The 17,932-nt window shown below is 34.2% G+C and overlaps 3 protein-coding genes across 3 annotated transcripts; 2 read left to right on the forward strand and 1 right to left on the reverse strand.

The window, feature by feature from the left end:
• Nucleotides 1-210: 210 nt before the first annotated feature.
• On the forward strand, nt 211-1,761 carry LOC107490312 (40S ribosomal protein S26-3). The gene is made up of 5 exons (XM_016111089.3): nt 211-367; nt 470-562; nt 639-723; nt 837-970; nt 1,487-1,761. The coding sequence occupies exons 1-5, from the start codon at nt 365-367 to the stop codon at nt 1,562-1,564; spliced, it is 393 nt and encodes a 130-aa protein (XP_015966575.1). The 5' UTR covers nt 211-364; the 3' UTR covers nt 1,565-1,761.
• Nucleotides 1,762-4,339: 2,578 nt separating this feature from the next.
• LOC107490207 (probable RNA-dependent RNA polymerase 3) lies at nt 4,340-12,984 on the reverse strand. Its single transcript, XM_052261805.1, has 19 exons — nt 12,531-12,984; nt 11,826-11,997; nt 11,610-11,739; nt 11,151-11,225; nt 10,735-10,924; nt 10,300-10,498; nt 10,107-10,194; nt 9,868-10,008; nt 9,046-9,117; nt 8,439-8,545; nt 7,787-7,935; nt 7,414-7,636; nt 6,873-7,098; nt 6,511-6,683; nt 6,168-6,214; nt 6,092-6,135; nt 5,397-5,535; nt 4,911-5,083; nt 4,340-4,780 (listed from the first exon to the last, which is right to left on the reverse strand). The coding sequence occupies exons 1-19, from the start codon at nt 12,877-12,879 to the stop codon at nt 4,544-4,546; spliced, it is 2,934 nt and encodes a 977-aa protein (XP_052117765.1). The 5' UTR covers nt 12,880-12,984; the 3' UTR covers nt 4,340-4,543.
• A 1,459-nt stretch (nt 12,985-14,443) lies between these two features.
• Nucleotides 14,444-17,932, forward strand: LOC107490206 (protein FAR1-RELATED SEQUENCE 5-like). The gene is made up of 5 exons (XM_016110980.1): nt 14,444-14,549; nt 14,602-14,608; nt 14,725-14,794; nt 15,316-17,733; nt 17,822-17,932. The coding sequence occupies exons 1-5, from the start codon at nt 14,444-14,446 to the stop codon at nt 17,930-17,932; spliced, it is 2,712 nt and encodes a 903-aa protein (XP_015966466.1).

Below are 17,932 nucleotides of genomic sequence, written 5' to 3' on the forward strand. Positions count from 1 at the left end.
CTAATATGTAAAACAATATATTCAAATAAAAACGACAGAATCAATTACCATAAAATATTTTGTTAAGTTAGCATAAGATGTATAATAATTATTATTATTAAACACCATATGAATCATATTTATAAATAATTTATTGTAAATATAAGAAAAATTCAAAAAAATTGAGCTTCCTAAAGACAAATCCTAGAAATTTGGTCTCTAAAAAATAAAGATAAGAATGTTTTGAATTTTTTTAAAGATTAAGCAATTAAACAAGCCCAGTAATAGCTTAGGGATAAAAGCAAGCAAGCAATAAAACCTAATTGTTGTGCTATTGAGAAGCTGCCACCAGAACCCTAATTTCACAGCCGCAGGAGCTTCCACAATGGTTCATCTCTTCTTACGCCGATATCTTTTACTTCTTCTTCTTCTTCTTCTTCTTCTTCTCTGCTTAATCCCTCACATTCTCTGTTTCGTTCTTCTTTTTCAGACTTTCAAGCGCAGAAATGGCGGAAGAAACAAGCATGGCCGCGGCCACGTCAAATTCATCCGCTGTTCCAACTGCGGCAAGTGCTGCCCTAAGGTACTCTCATTCTTTCTCCATTTAGATTTGTTTCTCACTCCTCTTAGATTAATTTTTTCTTTAATAAAATTCACAGGACAAATCGATCAAGCGGTTCCTTGTGAGGAACATTGTTGAGCAAGCTGCAGTTCGTGATGTTCAGGAAGCCTGCGTCTATGAGCGTAATTCTTACTTCACATAATCTATCTATCTCTGTTTATCAAGATTTGTGTTCTTTTGTTGCTGAATTATTTTGAATTTATGAATTTCTATTGTTTTGATTTGTTGGTTGTAGAATACACTCTTCCGAAGTTGTACGTGAAGATGCAGTATTGTGTTTCCTGTGCCATCCACTCTCATGTCGTGAGGGTGCGTTCTCGCACCGATAGGAGGAACCGCGAGCCGCCACAGCGCTTTGCCAGGCGTAGGGTATGCCTGTTTCGCCATTCTTTTAACTTTTCCACAATCTGTTGCATTGATTCTATTGAGCTCAAACTGTTTTAGATAATATTTAGCTATGTTGATACACATTTTGTTCCTAAATTGTGGAGTATTGCAGTGTTTGGATAATTAGTTGGAACTTCACATTAATGGAAAGAATTGAGGCTGATCCAAATCCACTAAGAATTGCGTCTTGTCCGTCTTTTAGTTTTAGCTATATTCAGATCTTAGAACTGTGATGTCAATTTTGCATTCTTATAACATTGTCTTCTTGTTCACTTAATGTGATTGACTGCATAAATGAATGGGACTCCAAACTTTCAGTCTTGTTTAGGGTAATTCGTTATGCATTCTCTCTTTTGGATAAATGATAATATGTTCTACATATCTGAATAGACTTGTGACTTTTGTGCCTAGGAATTGTAAGTGATGGTAATCAATTTTATGCCTTTTATGTACCATTTACTGGTTTTTTGATGATTATATTTGTTTCTCATTTTAAAGGATGATGCACCAAGGCCTGGTCAGCCTGGTCAAGCACCCCGTCCTGCTGGTGGAGTAGGAGCTGCCCCTAGAGCTTAACTCAAATTCTAAGATCGTAGGACATGTTGCATCGATTTTGTGATAATCCTTAATTACTATTGTTTTTTATTTTGAATCTCAGTTGCCGTAAAATTATTTTCTCCCTATTGTTGCATGAATTACTCGATTGTCATGATTTTCTGTTTTGGATAACAACGGACACCGGTTATATAAAGTTTAGCGATTTGGAGTGGTAATTTTTTTATTATTTTAAAATGGTTATAGTTATTGAAATTCTTAGGATAAAAAACCCATACTATGGCAAAACTTAAATGATCCATATGCCAAGTCTCTCATGAAAACAATCATGCTAGTAGATTTCATTTTTTATTTTATTCTTCCTGTTTTATTCTCTTTTAAATATTATAATTATATATATTTTAAAAAAAATAAATAACATATAATATTAATAATGTTTTAAAAGACAAATAATTAAAGTTAAAATGAATTTAATATTTTGAGATATAATTTAAAATAATTAGAGAGTTTATTTCTTTAAAAGGTGGTATCATTTAAAAGGTTTGTGTATCATATGTAGTCATAGGTTTATCTTCTTGTATCTATTCGCTCCAGATATAATAGGACAATTAGATGACAAATCTATAACAATAAATCAACATACAATTTCATATTGGTGAATTCTATGGTGGAGAAGGAGAAAATTTTCTATATCTATATATATTTGTTGTAAATAGAAAAAATTACTAAGTATCTAAAGAGAGAAAACTTAAAAGATAATATCTACTATTATTTTAATAAGTAGCAGAATTTTTTTTTGTTTTTTTGTTTTGCTACTCCTTAAAACACGTGAAAAAATTTAGTAACTAAATATAATAAATATTTATTTAATTAGTGACTATAAAAATGATATTGAACTTTTTTTTGTGAATTCTATTTATTTTGGGTAATGATTATAGTTTAAAAGATTAAAACATTTTCATAAATAATAATTATAGTAAACAATATAAAATTTACAATATACGTAAATATAATCAAATTCAATACTTGATATAGTCAAAAAAAAAAAATTCAATACTTAATACGTGAAATAATCAAATTCATCTTATAATTAAAAATTAATACATAATAAATTAAAAATAATTAATTATTCATTTATCAACTTAAAAATCAAAATACAATATAAAATGCTGTTTAATATTTAAAATAGATAAATTTAAATTTAAATTAATATTCAAATCATATATATTAATTAAAAATTATATTTACGTATATCACAAATTTTATATTATTTACTAGAACTATTATTTATGAAAATTTTTAACCTTTTAAACCGTAACCATATTGTTTTTCTAAATATATATTACTTTCTCAATTTTTTTAACCAAATTATTACTCTTTTCATATTTCTAATAAATTTTGATAGTTATTTTAAATAATTGTTTAATTTAATTAGTATTTTAAAATAAATTTTGTTCATTATTATTCCAAAAAATGTATCTAATTACTATAGAATTTTTTATGTATTTCTTGCGAACATCTTAGAAGGAGACTTTTTTTTCTCATACATATAAAAAAGACTTTTTTCTATAAATCTTGTAATTTATAAAATTTAGGTCTGTATTTTTAATATTTATTTATAAATATGGTTTGATCCAAAATAAATAAAATTTTACAAAAACAAAAAAATTCAAATAAAGGTCCAATATTAATTTTATAATCACTAATTAAATAAATATTTATTATATTTAACTATTAAATTTTTTTACATACATCAAGAAAAAAATTGAAAACATTTTGTAACAACAAAATAATGGTAGATATTGGTAGGGTGAAATTGGCTAAATACGTGTAAAAAAAAAAAGTTATATCTCAACATTTTTTTTTTGTCTAATCTCAAAATATATATATTAAATTATTTGATAATTAATATGTGAAAAAATATATTCAAATAAAAACAATGACAGAATCAATTACCATAAAATATTTTGTTAAGTTAGCATAAGATGTATAACATTGTTCAACATACCACAACATTTTTTACAAATATAATCTACATTCTTAATTTAGTATATTATATGGAGACATGAAATAAAAGGAGAAACATAAAAATAGATTCCAAAGCAAAATGGAGAGAATAATTGATAGAAAACAAAAAGTATAAAAAATAGTCAGAATTGTCCATTATTTGTACTTTTAATTAAAGATTAAAAGGAAATTTAAATTGACTGTAAGACTTTCCTACACAACCATGCTTTTATACAAGATAAGACAATTATAAGTTTATAACTGAATCTCAATATCTCTCAAGATCAGTGAGATAATAAATTAACAATTCTTCTAAACTATCACTACTTTTAAGTAATCACGAATAACTACTAAATTCTTTGAAGTTCTAACCCAAAAAAGAATCATCGTCGACTAACTACAACCAAGTTTCTAAATTTTCAGTTAATTTCTTGAGCTACAAAAATAATGACAGGTAAATTTAGTAGGGTCAACTACATATATTAGACATGAAAAATCCCTATCATCAATATTAACAGATACCACATCCCACATTCCCACTTAAAAGCAGCCACAAAAATAACTGCAATAAACCAAAATAATGGACAATGCACAAAGTTTGCTTCATTTTCCACAATGACTGACTTCCTCCATGGTGCCTACGCCGTGCTACCATCACCTCCATCTCTATCACCACCATCATTGTCTCCACTACTGCCACACCGTATTATTAGATATTAACATCATAAATCCCCAAAACAAACATGGTCACATATCACATATTCAATTTAAAGCAGCAACATAAAGATCTACAATGAATATAGTGCACAAAGTTTCATTACTTGCCAATGACCAATCCTACAGGTTGATACTTGATAACATGAAAACCTATATTATATTACAGACAAATTAGGCACAGCTAAGGTGCAGTTTGGTAACAGTTCATCAACCAAAGTATTGGCATAGGCTATGATACAATTAACTAGCTAGTATGACTGTGTAGAGTGAAGATGATCATCCAATCTCACGCAATACAGAGAGGGAAACCACAAAAGCCTTTTCATCTTGTTTAAGATTATAAAGACTGCATAGAGGTAAACCTGCAACCTTCCATGCAAATCCGCATTTATTAACTTCCTTCACTGCCATGGCATGGTCATAAGTAGCATTATACACAGCCAAAGCATCAATATAAATATCATTTATGTCTCTTGCACTATCTTCCATATTGTCAGCACCATCATACAGTTTCTACCCAAAAAGGAAAATTCCCATCAGCATACACTGTTTATGGTAACATCCAGGGAGTAAAAAAAAAATGTGCTTACATATAGAATGAGGGTATATACAAATAATATAACTAGAAAAATATGAATTTTACCTGCTTATAATATTTGATGACTTCATCTGCCTTCCCTTTGGAAGCATCTTTGTCATTTTCTTTGTCTCTTAAGGCAGCAGTCATATCCCTCAAATACTCCTTATATAAATTTCGCCAATTTTCCGAACTTGTTTTAGGTACTTCAATATCAAAACAAGGGAGTTTTTTTATTTCTGGTAACATGGACAGGACGATAATCAGCATACATAAAATGGACAGATTGTACATCACCTTATATAAAGTACTTGGAGGAAAATAATTAAATAAATCATGAAGGTAGGCTTCAAAATCACGTTAGGGTTGCTGTCTTAGAACCAGAAGATTGCAAGTTTGAATCTTCATAAACACCCCCTCTCCACTATGAAAAACTAGAGCAATATACATCTATCATCCTGGGACCTCGCCAGATGGTAATGTTATGCGCTTGACAATCCTTTCTATATTTATATAAATATATAAATACCTGACTTAAATGCAAGTCCTCACCTATTGCAGGATCTTCTTTATGTTGCCATCTGAGAACCTCATCATATATCATTCCTAACACAGAGGTTGAAGTGAATGATTTCTCCTTTTCCATATAATGTGGGAACAATTCTGCAGACAACTCTTTTGGGACTTCAATCTGTTGATAAAGTACATGTGTCAGAGTTCTGGAAACTCAGATGGTATTCATTCTTGAAAGCATTATTTGTAAATATTTACATCAGTAAAACCAAATTCAAAGTCATATCATCTCTTTGACCACACGGCACCAGAAACATGATTTTTCAATCCCAAAACAAACATTTAAACAGTAGAAAACCGAAAACAACAGATGATAGAACAGATATAAAATCATTGCATCTATTGGCAATGACTGGCGACAAATGAATAAGAGAAGTCTAGGACAATTGATCAGCAGAAAAGAGAAATGCACCCAGATTTGCACGCCATAATGAATAAGCAAAGTAGTACATAAAATAAATTCTAATATTTACAGATAACAAAGTTCATCATGATAACAGTAAATTTAATCAAGTAATGACTGCATTGCCAACAATCCAAGATCATGAAATCCCATGATTGGGAAAAAGTAGAAAGAGAGAGGGGAGGGGGGTGGGGTGGATCGGGAACCCCAGATCAACCTATAGACTTCGATGTGATAAATAGTTCCATGTTGAGTGAGAAGAAGCACTAACACAACTGCTAATTGATTGGTCAAGAAAAGTCATGGAGTCCACAAGCAGACACCAGAAAGCAATAATAGAATGATGCGGTCAAACTGTGCCATCCAGCTATCAGCAGCTGCACCTATTGCAATGCTGAAAAATAGAAAATAAAAATAAAAGAAAATCCTTAAGACCAATTGGAGATTGTGTTCCACCAACAGCCTTGTTACCTGGATTCACTATGTTATTCAAGGATTACATGTAAGGAGTACAGGATAAGGTGTCTAAATCGGCATAAAAGAGTGGTTATCTCGAAGAGATGAGCATGAACATACATGTATGTATTTAAATCTAATTTTGCCTGCAGTACTCTGCACAATTTTCACTTCCGGAAAGCATATATACCACTAGAATTCTACAAATTTTTATATATATAGCTGCAGATTCACCTTGGTTCAAATCGAGTCTTTAGGTATAGTCTAAAAAGCCGTTCCTCAAATTCATCAGAAGACATATCACGTGGTTCTTTAACATTTTGTTCTTTATCACGTGGTTCTTTATCATGAGGTTCTTCAGGTCGAGTTTCTATCCAAGGGTCACTCTGTCTGAAGGATTTTAATAGCTGCAGCATTTCAAACTTGAATGGTCAAATTAAACTACTTTAAAGCCCCTCGGAGGACAACAATGCAATAAACAAATAAGAAGGGTATTTTTTCCCAGAAGAAGAGTTCCATTTTGTGAAGATGGGGCAACAATGCAATAAACAAATTTAGTGAGAAGAATAAATTGAATTTCAAACAGGGAATGGAACCTCAGAATTTTTTGAAACCCAGTACATGTCTCCATCAAAATCGCCTCCGGCAATCTCATCTGCCACAGAGCGAGGGCCAACACATGGGAAGAAAATTGCATATTTGCTATCACCAACATAAGATTTTAGTTCCTCCAAAGGTACTGCAACCATTCTGTGAATGTCCCCAAAATGTAAACCTGGATTTCTGTAAACTAACACCTCCCCTGTAATTGGGCCATTTTCACTACAAAGAAAAAGGAACAATCAGCTCAGACATAATAATATTAAATTGCAAAAATTGTTCCACTTTTTTTTAAAAAGAACACTATAGAGCATGATGCAGCTAAACATGGTCATAGCATTTTGTTCTACTCAATATTGCATACCGTTCATTCTTGGCAAAAATGGCCATTTTCACTACAAGGATGTATGTGTGTCATCAAGACAAATATTATGTTTTCATTAGTTTTGACTTTTGAATATCAAATACATCTAAAATTTAGAAAATTTTCTGGACAAAAGATTAATTAATACCAAAGAGTAAAAGATTTACACTTACTGAATTACACAAACTTGATTTCTTTCTAATTTTCCAGTGGGATCAACAGTCCCCATCAAATAGAAAGAATCTGGTATATAGATCTTCCCTCCTCTAAGCTTCTTCATTTCCTCCTTTGCAAATACGGACAATTGAAACTGCAAATGCGGCTCTTCAATAGAAATCCCACATAAGATCATTCGCAGTGCAGTGTAATCATCCATCTCACCATGGTTTAGAGAAGCTGCATGTAAATGATGGTAAGAAAGCTTTGCTTGGTGAGATTTCAATACATTTAAAACAGTATATCACTTCAATTCATATCCAAAATAACTAAACAAGCAAGACCTTGATGAAATATGACAAAATAAATCTACTAATCTGCATGAACAACCTCTAAATGCAGCGCGCTTATTAGAGAAGATTTGATCAACTTCTTTCAGATTATCCTGAAGTACTTCAATGAAGTATTCATTTGGAACACCACCATAGCTTAGAAGTGCAATGAGATATTTAGACAAGAATGAGCGATTTGGGTGATTGCTGAAACATGTGGAACTTTAGTTAGTGAAAGAACAGTAGACTTGCTAGGCATCTCATAAGAAAAAAGCTTGAACAATCTACTATCTATTATTGGTTGCAAATTTTGGGCAACATAGAATCATCAAATAGTGTCCTTTTGGATGCATATATCTACCTTCACCAAACCCAACCAGGTGACACCCGCATCTCCTTCAAGCACCCATATTAAGGAAATCATTATATGCCTCTTTAGCCCATTTATATCGAGGATTATTAGTAAATGGTGAAATGTAAATATAAACAATAAAGCACAGCACTGAAAGGGCCCATTTTATAATGGTCTGGTGGACCGCTAAGTTGTGCATCCAGATGAAACACATAAATCGATAAAAGGAAATACATTATCCCGTTAACAAGTAATATGTGATTGGACATATACTCTATCAGCTTCTGAAATAACTTAATTATCAAAATAATGATAACTACGCCAAAATACTAGCAGGAAAGGTGATGAAGTGAAAAACCTCGTTCCCACTACTTCTAACGAATCTATGCTTGGAGCATTCTCAAGTTCTTTGTCGCTCTTAACTTTAATCATTGAATCCCGAACCTGGATTGTCCTAGGAGGAAGCTGCAGAAAAGGTATACTTTACCATAATGTTTTTCTTTATCTAGAGAAAATAAATTATTTTATAGAATAAACCACAATACCTGTCCAATTCTAAGTAAGAGAGTATGTCAAGCACCTCTAGTAACCAGGAAAAATATAATGGAAAACTAAAATACCAGCATGCCCTATTCAGATAAATTTGGGTTTATACACTTCTGTAATATAGTCCATCAATGTTAAATTGCAATAATATTTTATAAACATATCACCTATGTTATCCTTCTCATCATTATAAGACTACATGTTCAACTTAATCATTGAGAACCAGAATAAAAACAGTGGAGCAAAATATTGAAATACCAAAAAGTATCTTATGATCTATCTACACAGTTATAATTTACATATCAATTCAGACAGCTTAAAAAGCACTCAGCAGACTAGGGGTTCGATAATATTGACTAGATAAAGATATGCCAAAGAAGAAATCATGACTTTTAACCAAGTGTTGTTCAAAAACATACCGTATGATTAACCAAAAGCGTGCCTTTAATTGCAGAACCCTTGTGGAAGAGACGGCACTGGATCATCAAAGGCTTTATGGGCAAAAGGGAAAATTATAAATTCTATTAGGACAACATCCGCGCATATGACATGAACAAGCAATATGAAAACGTCATTGCAATGTTAAAACTGGCAAGGAAACCATAGAAATTGACCATCCCCCATTGTATCATCAAAAGCTAACAGATCGGGAGTTTCCTAAGTTTAAAGACAGCCATAAGCACAGGATACTCACAAAGGGGCTAGATCATAAAGCATATTGAAATATTTCTTGGCATTTAAAATTTGTCATTTACTTCACTAGGAAAATACCAACAAAAGGAGAACCAGAATATGATAAAGTACAGGGAAAAACATATTGCATTATGGAAGATTTCTTATTCTTATGGAAGACATGATGGAAAAAAAAAAACAGACACCAGAAAAATAAAGAGCTTCCATCCAAAATTTTTCTCTTCCATGCATCAACTTTAGAACAGTTTTTATGTGTGCAGTCATTAAAGTTGATCAACTACAGAATGTTTCAGTCATTAAAGTCAATAAGATAAAGCACAAGCCACCATTTCGGAGAGTATATATAAACCACGAAAGGTGAAAAGTTGAGTTCATCCTTTCACAGGAAGTGAAAAAAAATGTTTAATCCACCAACCAAAACTGTGGTTTTGCAACATATTTTTTTTCTTCTTAATGTGGATTCTTAACAAATGACCAGTCATTGGGAAAAAAAAAGGAATTTAACTGAAGAACAATTTAGTGGAATATACACTAAAAAGTCGAGATACCTTCGTGACTTTATTTTTGGCAGTTCCTTTAAACAAACTGGTAGGGCAGCACGACGCCAAGTCTTCTGAGATGAACCCAGTTCCATCTGTATGAATACGCAGTTTGCCATCTATATCAGGAATTCTTTCTCCTTTTTCATCCTAATTCCCAATGACAAGGGAGGTCAAATAATAATAATAATTTGCTTCATGCAAGACTGTAAATTATAAAAATTGAGTATATTGGCAATTGACTATACCAGGCAATATTCATCATCAATTTGCTTAACATTCACACTAGCCAAGTCAATGTCAAGTTTGAACGTCTTTGATAGAAGAAGAGAGAATCTGAATACCACTACAGTTAGTTTCTTGGACAAAATCTATTACAAGGTGATTAAGTGCAGGCCAAATAAAATATGGATATCTAAAATAAAGTATTTGTCATACTACCTGGCCATATACTTATCCACACTAGCTAATGTGTGAGCATGCATAAACAAACATCTAGCTTCGATCATATTCCGATCTGCCAGAATGTACGATGCCCTCTCATCAGCAGAAGAAAGTGACTTCATCCTAACAAAATAACATTTTACAGAGGACGATGCTGGGTCCTTCTTCTTCTCTTCCTTTCCACCATCTTTAAAAACTGCTCAATTGGTGGAAGATGTATGTTACATGCCAGTCACTACAAGTTTCTTAAACAACTCGAGATAACATCTGATATATGACACAGTAATGATTTATTAAAAATAGAATATTATATATCAAAGGATAAAATTAAAAAGCAAATTTCTCACTCTATTTAGTAGTTAAATCATAATTGGAGGTTAGCCAGAAAAGGGAGAGGGGGTAAATATGAAAGAACAAGGGTAAAATGGTTACCAAAAAAGCGATATAATCTAAACCCAACTTGGATCCCTTCCTTTCCAAACTTCTCATACAGGTTGATAGCCTCATCAACAGTGATTCGCGTCTTCATGACACTTCCCTCCTCGGAGAATTTAACTAGTAAGACATTGTCATCCCCTAACGTTCTCTGTAGGTGTGTTCTTGAGTTCTGTATAACAGGACCCTGAGAGATTGATATACATACAGGAGCAATAAAGTAAAGCATTAGCATAGAAATAAAATATCTATGTAGAAAAATAACCAATATACAGGCAGCTTATTGATACAGACAATTCATAAAAGTATAATAATTTTAATGCTATACAAATGGAGACCTTGATGGCATTAAAACCACCGAGTGGTTACAAAAATTTTGACAGTACAAGAAAACAATGCCGAGATCTACAAACCTTGAATCTTAAGCTCCCATCCGTAGAAACATAGCACTGATATACATGTGGCCTACTAGAATCCCAGTCAACATACTGAAGAAACCAAGGTTGTCGTTAGTACAAACAGAAAAGAAATTTAACACAGAATGAAAGAGCATCATGTTGATATGCATCATTGTAGACTGTAAAAGTCTTCTATCCCAAGGCTAAACAAGATATTCCCATTCTGTTAAACAAAATTTTGATTTCTGTATGTCAAGCACTATTTAAACAATTAAAAGTTCAACAAGTGAAGTTTATTAATGCAAATTTTATGACTACCATAACTGCCAAACATTAAAATTTGAAACAAAAGACAACTTGATTGCAGATGACACAGTTGCACTTAAACCAATTGCAAAGGAATAAACTATAAACCTATTGCAAAGAAATAAACCAACCCAAATTACTATCCAGAAATCAGTTCATGATATTTACCGATTGCCGATCGCGGCAATCCTTTATATATTTATGCCCCACATCTTGCCATATTGTTCTCTCAAACCTTCCCATAGGCAAATCTTTCAAGCTTCTAATATAGTCCGGTTGAAGAGTCTCAAGACTCTCCCTGTAATTGTATGAATGAAAACAGAATTATATGCAAGGAAAAACCAAAAACCAAACAGAAGAATAGCCAAGATGCACTGAGCTTACCCTCCAATGTAACTCAACAGCAGAAAGGCCCTTCTGAACTCCAATTCTCCAAGTGCCTCCATCTGTGGACTAAGCATTTTCTCTTCTCTTCTTTCAGCATAAAAATCCAAGGGGTCTCGTTTAAGTTCTGTAACAACGGCCTGAGAACTGCCTAAACCAACTGTATCTGTAGCTTCAAAAATGAACGACAAAGAGTGAAGCTTGTAAATGATCCCACGATGGCACTAAAAGCCCTACTAACGACATTAAAACAGTGTTATGTTCCTGACAGAAGCACGGTACTTTATTAATGAATCATAGTATCACACTCAACATTGCATTTGCAGTACTCATGGTGCACAAATGATACTCTATTTATTCATACAAACAATCATGCAAAAGAAAAACAAACTCAAAAAAAATTAAACAAAACAAAAATAATTTTGACAAAAGGGTGGGGGCAAAACCGGGAAATAATTTAGTCTTGAAAAAAGAAAGGAAAGTGGAAAACGACGTTTTAAACTCAAAAAACGCTATGCACGTAAGAAATAAGATCAAGCAGATAGAGATTCCAAGTTCAAATTTGTCAATTGTTAAAAAGTTCCATCTTTTTTTCCTAAAGAAAAATCAAAAGAGGAAGCAAAGAAGTGAAGAACTACTCCTTTTCTTGTGTAACTGAACCCAGCAACGAGTGAAAAGATGCAAACTCGAAGTAAAGAAGCATACTTTGGTGGTGCTGGCTCATCGTGCGCGTAGCTGAACCGGTGAAACGGTTGGGAGAGAGAGTAGAAGAAGCAAAAGGGGAGATCGACGGAGAAGGAAATGAAGATGGCGATGATGAGCCAGTTGATATTTTGATCATGTAAACTATGTATGCGCTTAGAGACTTGATTTTGTACTTTGAGATTTTCTTTAGTAAAGTAAGGGCTTCTTGCTCGCCAATTTCAGCGAGCTTGCGCCTGGCTTCAGAATCTGGAGGACTCTGGTTCTGTTCCTTGCAGATGCGCTCTAGAAGATTGTCCACCTTAACTGGAAGAGGCACCACTACTTGCTCTGTGCCGTTGTTAGTCGCCATGTGTTTGTGACAATGTGTGAATGAAGAAGAAGAAGAAGAAGAAGAAATGGTGAAGAACAGTGAAAAGAGAGCGTGTTAGGAGTAGGAGTGAGGACACCGAAGAGTGGTGACTATACATGATTCTGCGTTTACATATAATGGTTGATATTTTAACGTAGAATTTGGATATTGATCAAACCTTGGTGATTAGGAAGAGGCACATGGTAATGGTATATTTTAAGGGGTTAGTTAGGTAAAGACATTTTTTTTTTGTTTCCCACGGTATCCCCCAGCCCGGCAGGCTAAGGACTAATCCGCCGCGGTACTGAGCTCCATTTAAGGGTTTATCGCTGGCCAATGGGTTGCTGCATGCACAAGGCGGGATTCGAATCCCCGACACTTGCTTAAACGTCCTTTTTTAAAAATATTTTTTAATAATTAAAATTTAATTTATATATCGATCAAACTGTATTATTTTTGTTAAAATTAGACTAAACAAATTGACTTGATCGAAAAATTGATAAATCAAATCTTGAACCGATAGGATTTAGAATTTTTAAAATATATAATAAAAATATTTTAAATAATTTTCTATAATAAAAGAATTATACTCATTTTTATAAAAAATATTAATTTAAATTGGTTTAAGATTTGGTTTATCAATTTTTCGGTCAAACCGATTTATTTCATCTAATTTTGACAAAAATAACACAGTTTGATGGATTATATAGATTTAATTTTAATTATTATAAAATATTTTTAAAAAAAGACGTTTTAAGCCTCTTTATATGAGTGGTTCCTATATTCTAATATTAAATATAGACAAATATTGAAAAAAATATTCAAATTTATTATTTTTATTTATTAATTAGTTATCAATATTTAAAAAATTAAGACAAAATATGATATTAAATTATTAAATTAAAAAATTAATAAATTAAATTAATAATTAAATAATAATTAAAAAATAATAAATTTTAATAACTTTTTTAATATTTTTCTTAAATATATAATAATATATGAAAGGTATATTGTTTGGTCTCCAAAATTTTAAAAAATATTATAAAATTTAATAACTGAGTTATTAAAATGCGGTTAATATCTAAAAAAAAAAAAAACAATCGGAAAAAAGGATGTCTAAAAAGTAAATGAACAAAATTGGTGGAGTGAAAAAATGGGTGACAAGACATAATACTGTCACCGAGTTTCAAATATGATGGTGGAAAAGACTCAAGAGTGAGTTTTAGCATTAGCCTCACCTGGACCAGGCTCATTGTTAGCCCGTGTTTTCTGACACCAGTTAAAGGTGATGTGGCAGGTCTTTTAAAAATGCAAGTCTGAGCCCCTGAAAGATATTATTTGTTATAGAGGTATCTTGAAATGTTAAAATTAAAAAAAATTCCCACCGCGGCACCCCTTCTCCGAAAACCCCCCAGAATCCCTCATTCGTGAACGTCACTCACAAGTCACAATTAGAAGCAAAGTGCGAACAATTCCCAAATCAAAACCCTAGCTTCTTGAACTGTTCTGTCGCAATCCATCCTTCCCCCGTCCCGGACCCAGGCCCTGGGTTGTAGGTTGGCAGATGATCCCCATCCGCACTGGCTTATATGTTGGAGGCTTGGAGCAGGACGCCTTCGTCTCATCGGTCCCCGTCGTGTCGTCGGTCGCCGTCCGGTTCTCCGTCGAAGGTTAGTGAGACTGGTTTGATTTCTTCTGTTATTCCTTTTATGCTTTGTGTAGTGAAATTGTGAGTTAAAAATCAAGTCATTGATTTTGCATTGTCGAAATTAAGCTATGCATTCGTGACTCTGCTGCTGGTGTTTTAAATTTTTTAGTATGCTGGTTTTGTTTTTTTTTTTATAGATTTATTGTTCTCTGGATTAAGGGGATAATTGTTGTTGTTTATAAATTTTTGTTGCTGGTTGTTTTGGAGGTGTGTGTGTGTGTGTGTGGAGAGGATAAATTAAATTTTACTTTAGAGTGCTATATATTGATGCCATGCTTTATTAAAATTTTGTAACATAAAATTTTAGTTACACTTTGTATTGGTGTAAGGCTGCTGCATATTTTTTTTCTGTCTATCATGTCTCAATATTTCTTTTGACACTAAATTCTGATTGAACAGTTTTTTCAGTACATGCTAGTGAACCCTTTTAACCAAAAATTCTTGACAATTTTTCGATTGAAGTATTTATTTTCAGAACTTCATTGTAAGGTAGTTACCTGTTTATGGTGGGTGTATTTTAGGTTCATAAAAGAATTATTTAGTCCTTGCTTAGCTTCGTATAAGGTGGATTATGTGGTGTTAAGTTGCAGAAGCATAAAGTTTCTCCTTGAATATAGTACATGCAGTCTATTTCCGATTTCATGAATGATACTTTTTCTGTTATTTTTAAGTGATTTTATATTTACAGCATGTCTTCATTTTTCTTAAATGGCAAATTTTCTTCATAGGTTGTTGGTAGACTGGAGGAGGAAGATGTAGCCTCGTTAGTTCATGGTGCACCGGCCATGGCCGATGAAGTTTCCTTTGTCGGGAACGAAGAAGAACTGGTTTCCGATGAGCCATATGTTTGTGTAGGCGATGAACCTTCATCAGAGGCAAGTGAAGATGCGAATATGGACGGGTATTGTGGCTATAATGATGGTGATGATTTTTACGAAAGCTGGGAAGACAGAGGCATTGATGGGATTGCTGACTTTGGCCGAATTAACTTTAAAGAAATAAGTTTTGATGAGATGAGATTGCTACATTTTCCCGATCGACATGTAGCTTTTGCTTTCTACAATTTATATGCAAAAATGAATGGGTTCGCCGCAAGGAAGACCAGGCTAAGGCGAAATGCCAAGAAACTGGCGACACAACAGCAGTTTGTTTGCTTTAGGCAGGGGTTCAGAGAATTTGCCGCGGATAAGGAGGCATACGAACGTAAGCGGGAGCCTAAGCCTGAGACTAGATGTGGCTGTTTGGCGCAGATGCGTGTTCATCTACATTTGGAGAGTGGTAGATGGATTATTTCATACTTTGATAATGTTCACAACCATGAGATGCTCGATGGAACACTTACATTTATGCTCCCTGGTCATAGGAAGATGAATTCTACCGCAATTGAACAAATGAACATGATGTTGAGAGTCGGGATTAAAACACCACAGATATATTCAGCATTTGTGCATACTGCAGGGGGCTTCCAAAATGTACCATTTTTGAAGAGAGACATGTACAACCAGATTGATAAACAGAGAAAGCTAATAGGGGGCGATGCGGTGTCTTGTCTTCGGTGGTTGGAATCATATGCAGAGGAGAATCCTGGAACGTTTGTGCGTTACTTAGCAGACAAAGAGAATCGTTTGGTGCACCTTTTTTGGGCTGATAACTGTAGTCAATTAGATTACCATGTGTTCGGAGATGTTGTAGCATTTGATGCAACTTATCGAAAGAATAAGTACATGTGCCCACTGGTTGTGTTTTCTGGCGTAAATCACCATAACCAAACCATTATTTTCGCTGCTGCCCTTGTTGCAAATGAGAGTGAGGAGACATATTCTTGGCTACTTGAAAGATTTTTGGAAGCTATGAAGGGGAAAGCTCCTGCGTGTGTTATCACAGATGGGCACGCGGCAATGAGAAAGGCGATTGAAAAGGTATTTCCTATGGCTTATCATCGTCTCTGTGCATGGCATCTCCTTCGGAATGCAACATCACATTTGGCAAATCCAGCATTCACTTCTGAGTTTAAGAAATGCATGCTTTTTGATTATGAGGTTTCAGAGTTTGAAGCCAGGTGGGAGAGATTGGTCACTGAGCTTCAGCTTCAGGATAATCAGTGGGTCTGTGACCTTTATGATCGGAGGAAAATGTGGGCAACGGCTCACATTCATGGCCACTTTTTCGGTGGATTTCGGACGACATCAAGATGCGAGGGTTTGCATTCGATGCTTGGTAAGTTTGTCCACTCCCGCCATAATTTGAGGAACTTTGTTGAACAATATTTTCGCTGTGTATCGGAGATGAGATCTCGGGAAGCACAATCCGATATGCATAGCGTGGTTGGACACTTGGTGTTGCAAAGTCCGTTACATGATTTGGAAAGGTCTGCTGCAAAGTTACTAACGAGGGAGATATTTATCTTGTTTCGGCCCATGCTGTCCCGTGCATGTACATTAAAGGTCCGGTCTTGTACATTGACTCCGACATCGGACATATACACCATTTCACGGTGGGGCAATTCACACAACTACTGGCATGTTTCGCACTATCCCGAGGATTCAATATTTAAATGCTCTTGTTTAAGGATGGAATCCCTTGGAATACCATGCGATCACATTGTAGCTCTTCTTGTACATCTTGATTTCACGGAAATCCCAACAAGTCTTGTTTTGGAGAGGTGGTCTAAGAACGCTCGGTCGAAGATGAGGCAATATGTTGAGAAGGGACCGTTTAGCTGGGACTCTATGGTAAGTTGTCGCAATTGGATGCTGAACGACCTATGTAGGGAGATGTGTGTGCTTGCTTCAGTGAGGGAGGATAAATTTGAAACAATGACTGAGAAGATACGCAGTGAGATCAATCGATTAAAGCATGACACCGAAGCTGGGCCTTCGACACCCGCGGTTGTTGGCCAATCATCCACACTCGAGGGGTGCGTTCAAAACCCACTTGTTGTGCGTCGCAAGAAGAGGCCAAAGAGGGACTCAGTTAACCGTACCTTGGTTAGGGGCGTGAGACGGTGCAGCATTTGTCATCGGGTTGGGCATAATCGAACTTCTTGCCAGTCAAATGTTCGGCAGGGCCAGCGGCAGCAGCCTAGCCACGAGGAAGACGTCGATGAAGATAACTACTACACTCCTAACTTTGGGGAGGAAGTTGATGTTTGTTCTTTAGTATTTTTTTTTAAATTCATTTGTTTTAGTTTGTCTATATGTTGATATTAAGTTAAATACGTATTTTCTAATGCAGGAGTATGCTCATTATCATTCTCAACCCGTGGGGCAAGAGGAACACTTTGGCCGGTATGAAGAGGAGTTCCAAGTGCCATTGACGGATCCTTATTATAGTTGGCATGAGTAG

This window comes from Arachis duranensis, chromosome 5 (assembly GCF_000817695.3).
Source record: "Arachis duranensis cultivar V14167 chromosome 5, aradu.V14167.gnm2.J7QH, whole genome shotgun sequence".
Classification (NCBI taxonomy): domain Eukaryota; kingdom Viridiplantae; phylum Streptophyta; class Magnoliopsida; order Fabales; family Fabaceae; genus Arachis; species Arachis duranensis.

Coding starts and splice junctions, on each gene's coding strand:
- LOC107490312 (XM_016111089.3), top strand. Junction 563..638: donor GCGGCAAGTGCTGCCCTAAG/GTACTCTCATTC, acceptor TAAAATTCACAG/GACAAATCGATCAAGCGGTT. Junction 724..836: donor GGAAGCCTGCGTCTATGAGC/GTAATTCTTACT, acceptor TGTTGGTTGTAG/AATACACTCTTCCGAAGTTG.
- LOC107490207 (XM_052261805.1), bottom strand. CDS start 12,879: ATGGCGACTAACAACGGCACAGAGCAAGTAGTGGTGCCTCTTCCAGTT. Junction 10,195..10,299: donor GTGGATAAGTATATGGCCAG/GTAGTATGACAA, acceptor AGTGGTATTCAG/ATTCTCTCTTCTTCTATCAA. Junction 7,637..7,786: donor TAAGCGCGCTGCATTTAGAG/GTTGTTCATGCA, acceptor ATTTACATGCAG/CTTCTCTAAACCATGGTGAG.
- LOC107490206 (XM_016110980.1), top strand. CDS start 14,444: ATGATCCCCATCCGCACTGGCTTATATGTTGGAGGCTTGGAGCAGGAC. Junction 14,795..15,315: donor TGTTGCTGGTTGTTTTGGAG/GTGTGTGTGTGT, acceptor TTTTCTTCATAG/GTTGTTGGTAGACTGGAGGA. Junction 17,734..17,821: donor ACTTTGGGGAGGAAGTTGAT/GTTTGTTCTTTA, acceptor TTTCTAATGCAG/GAGTATGCTCATTATCATTC.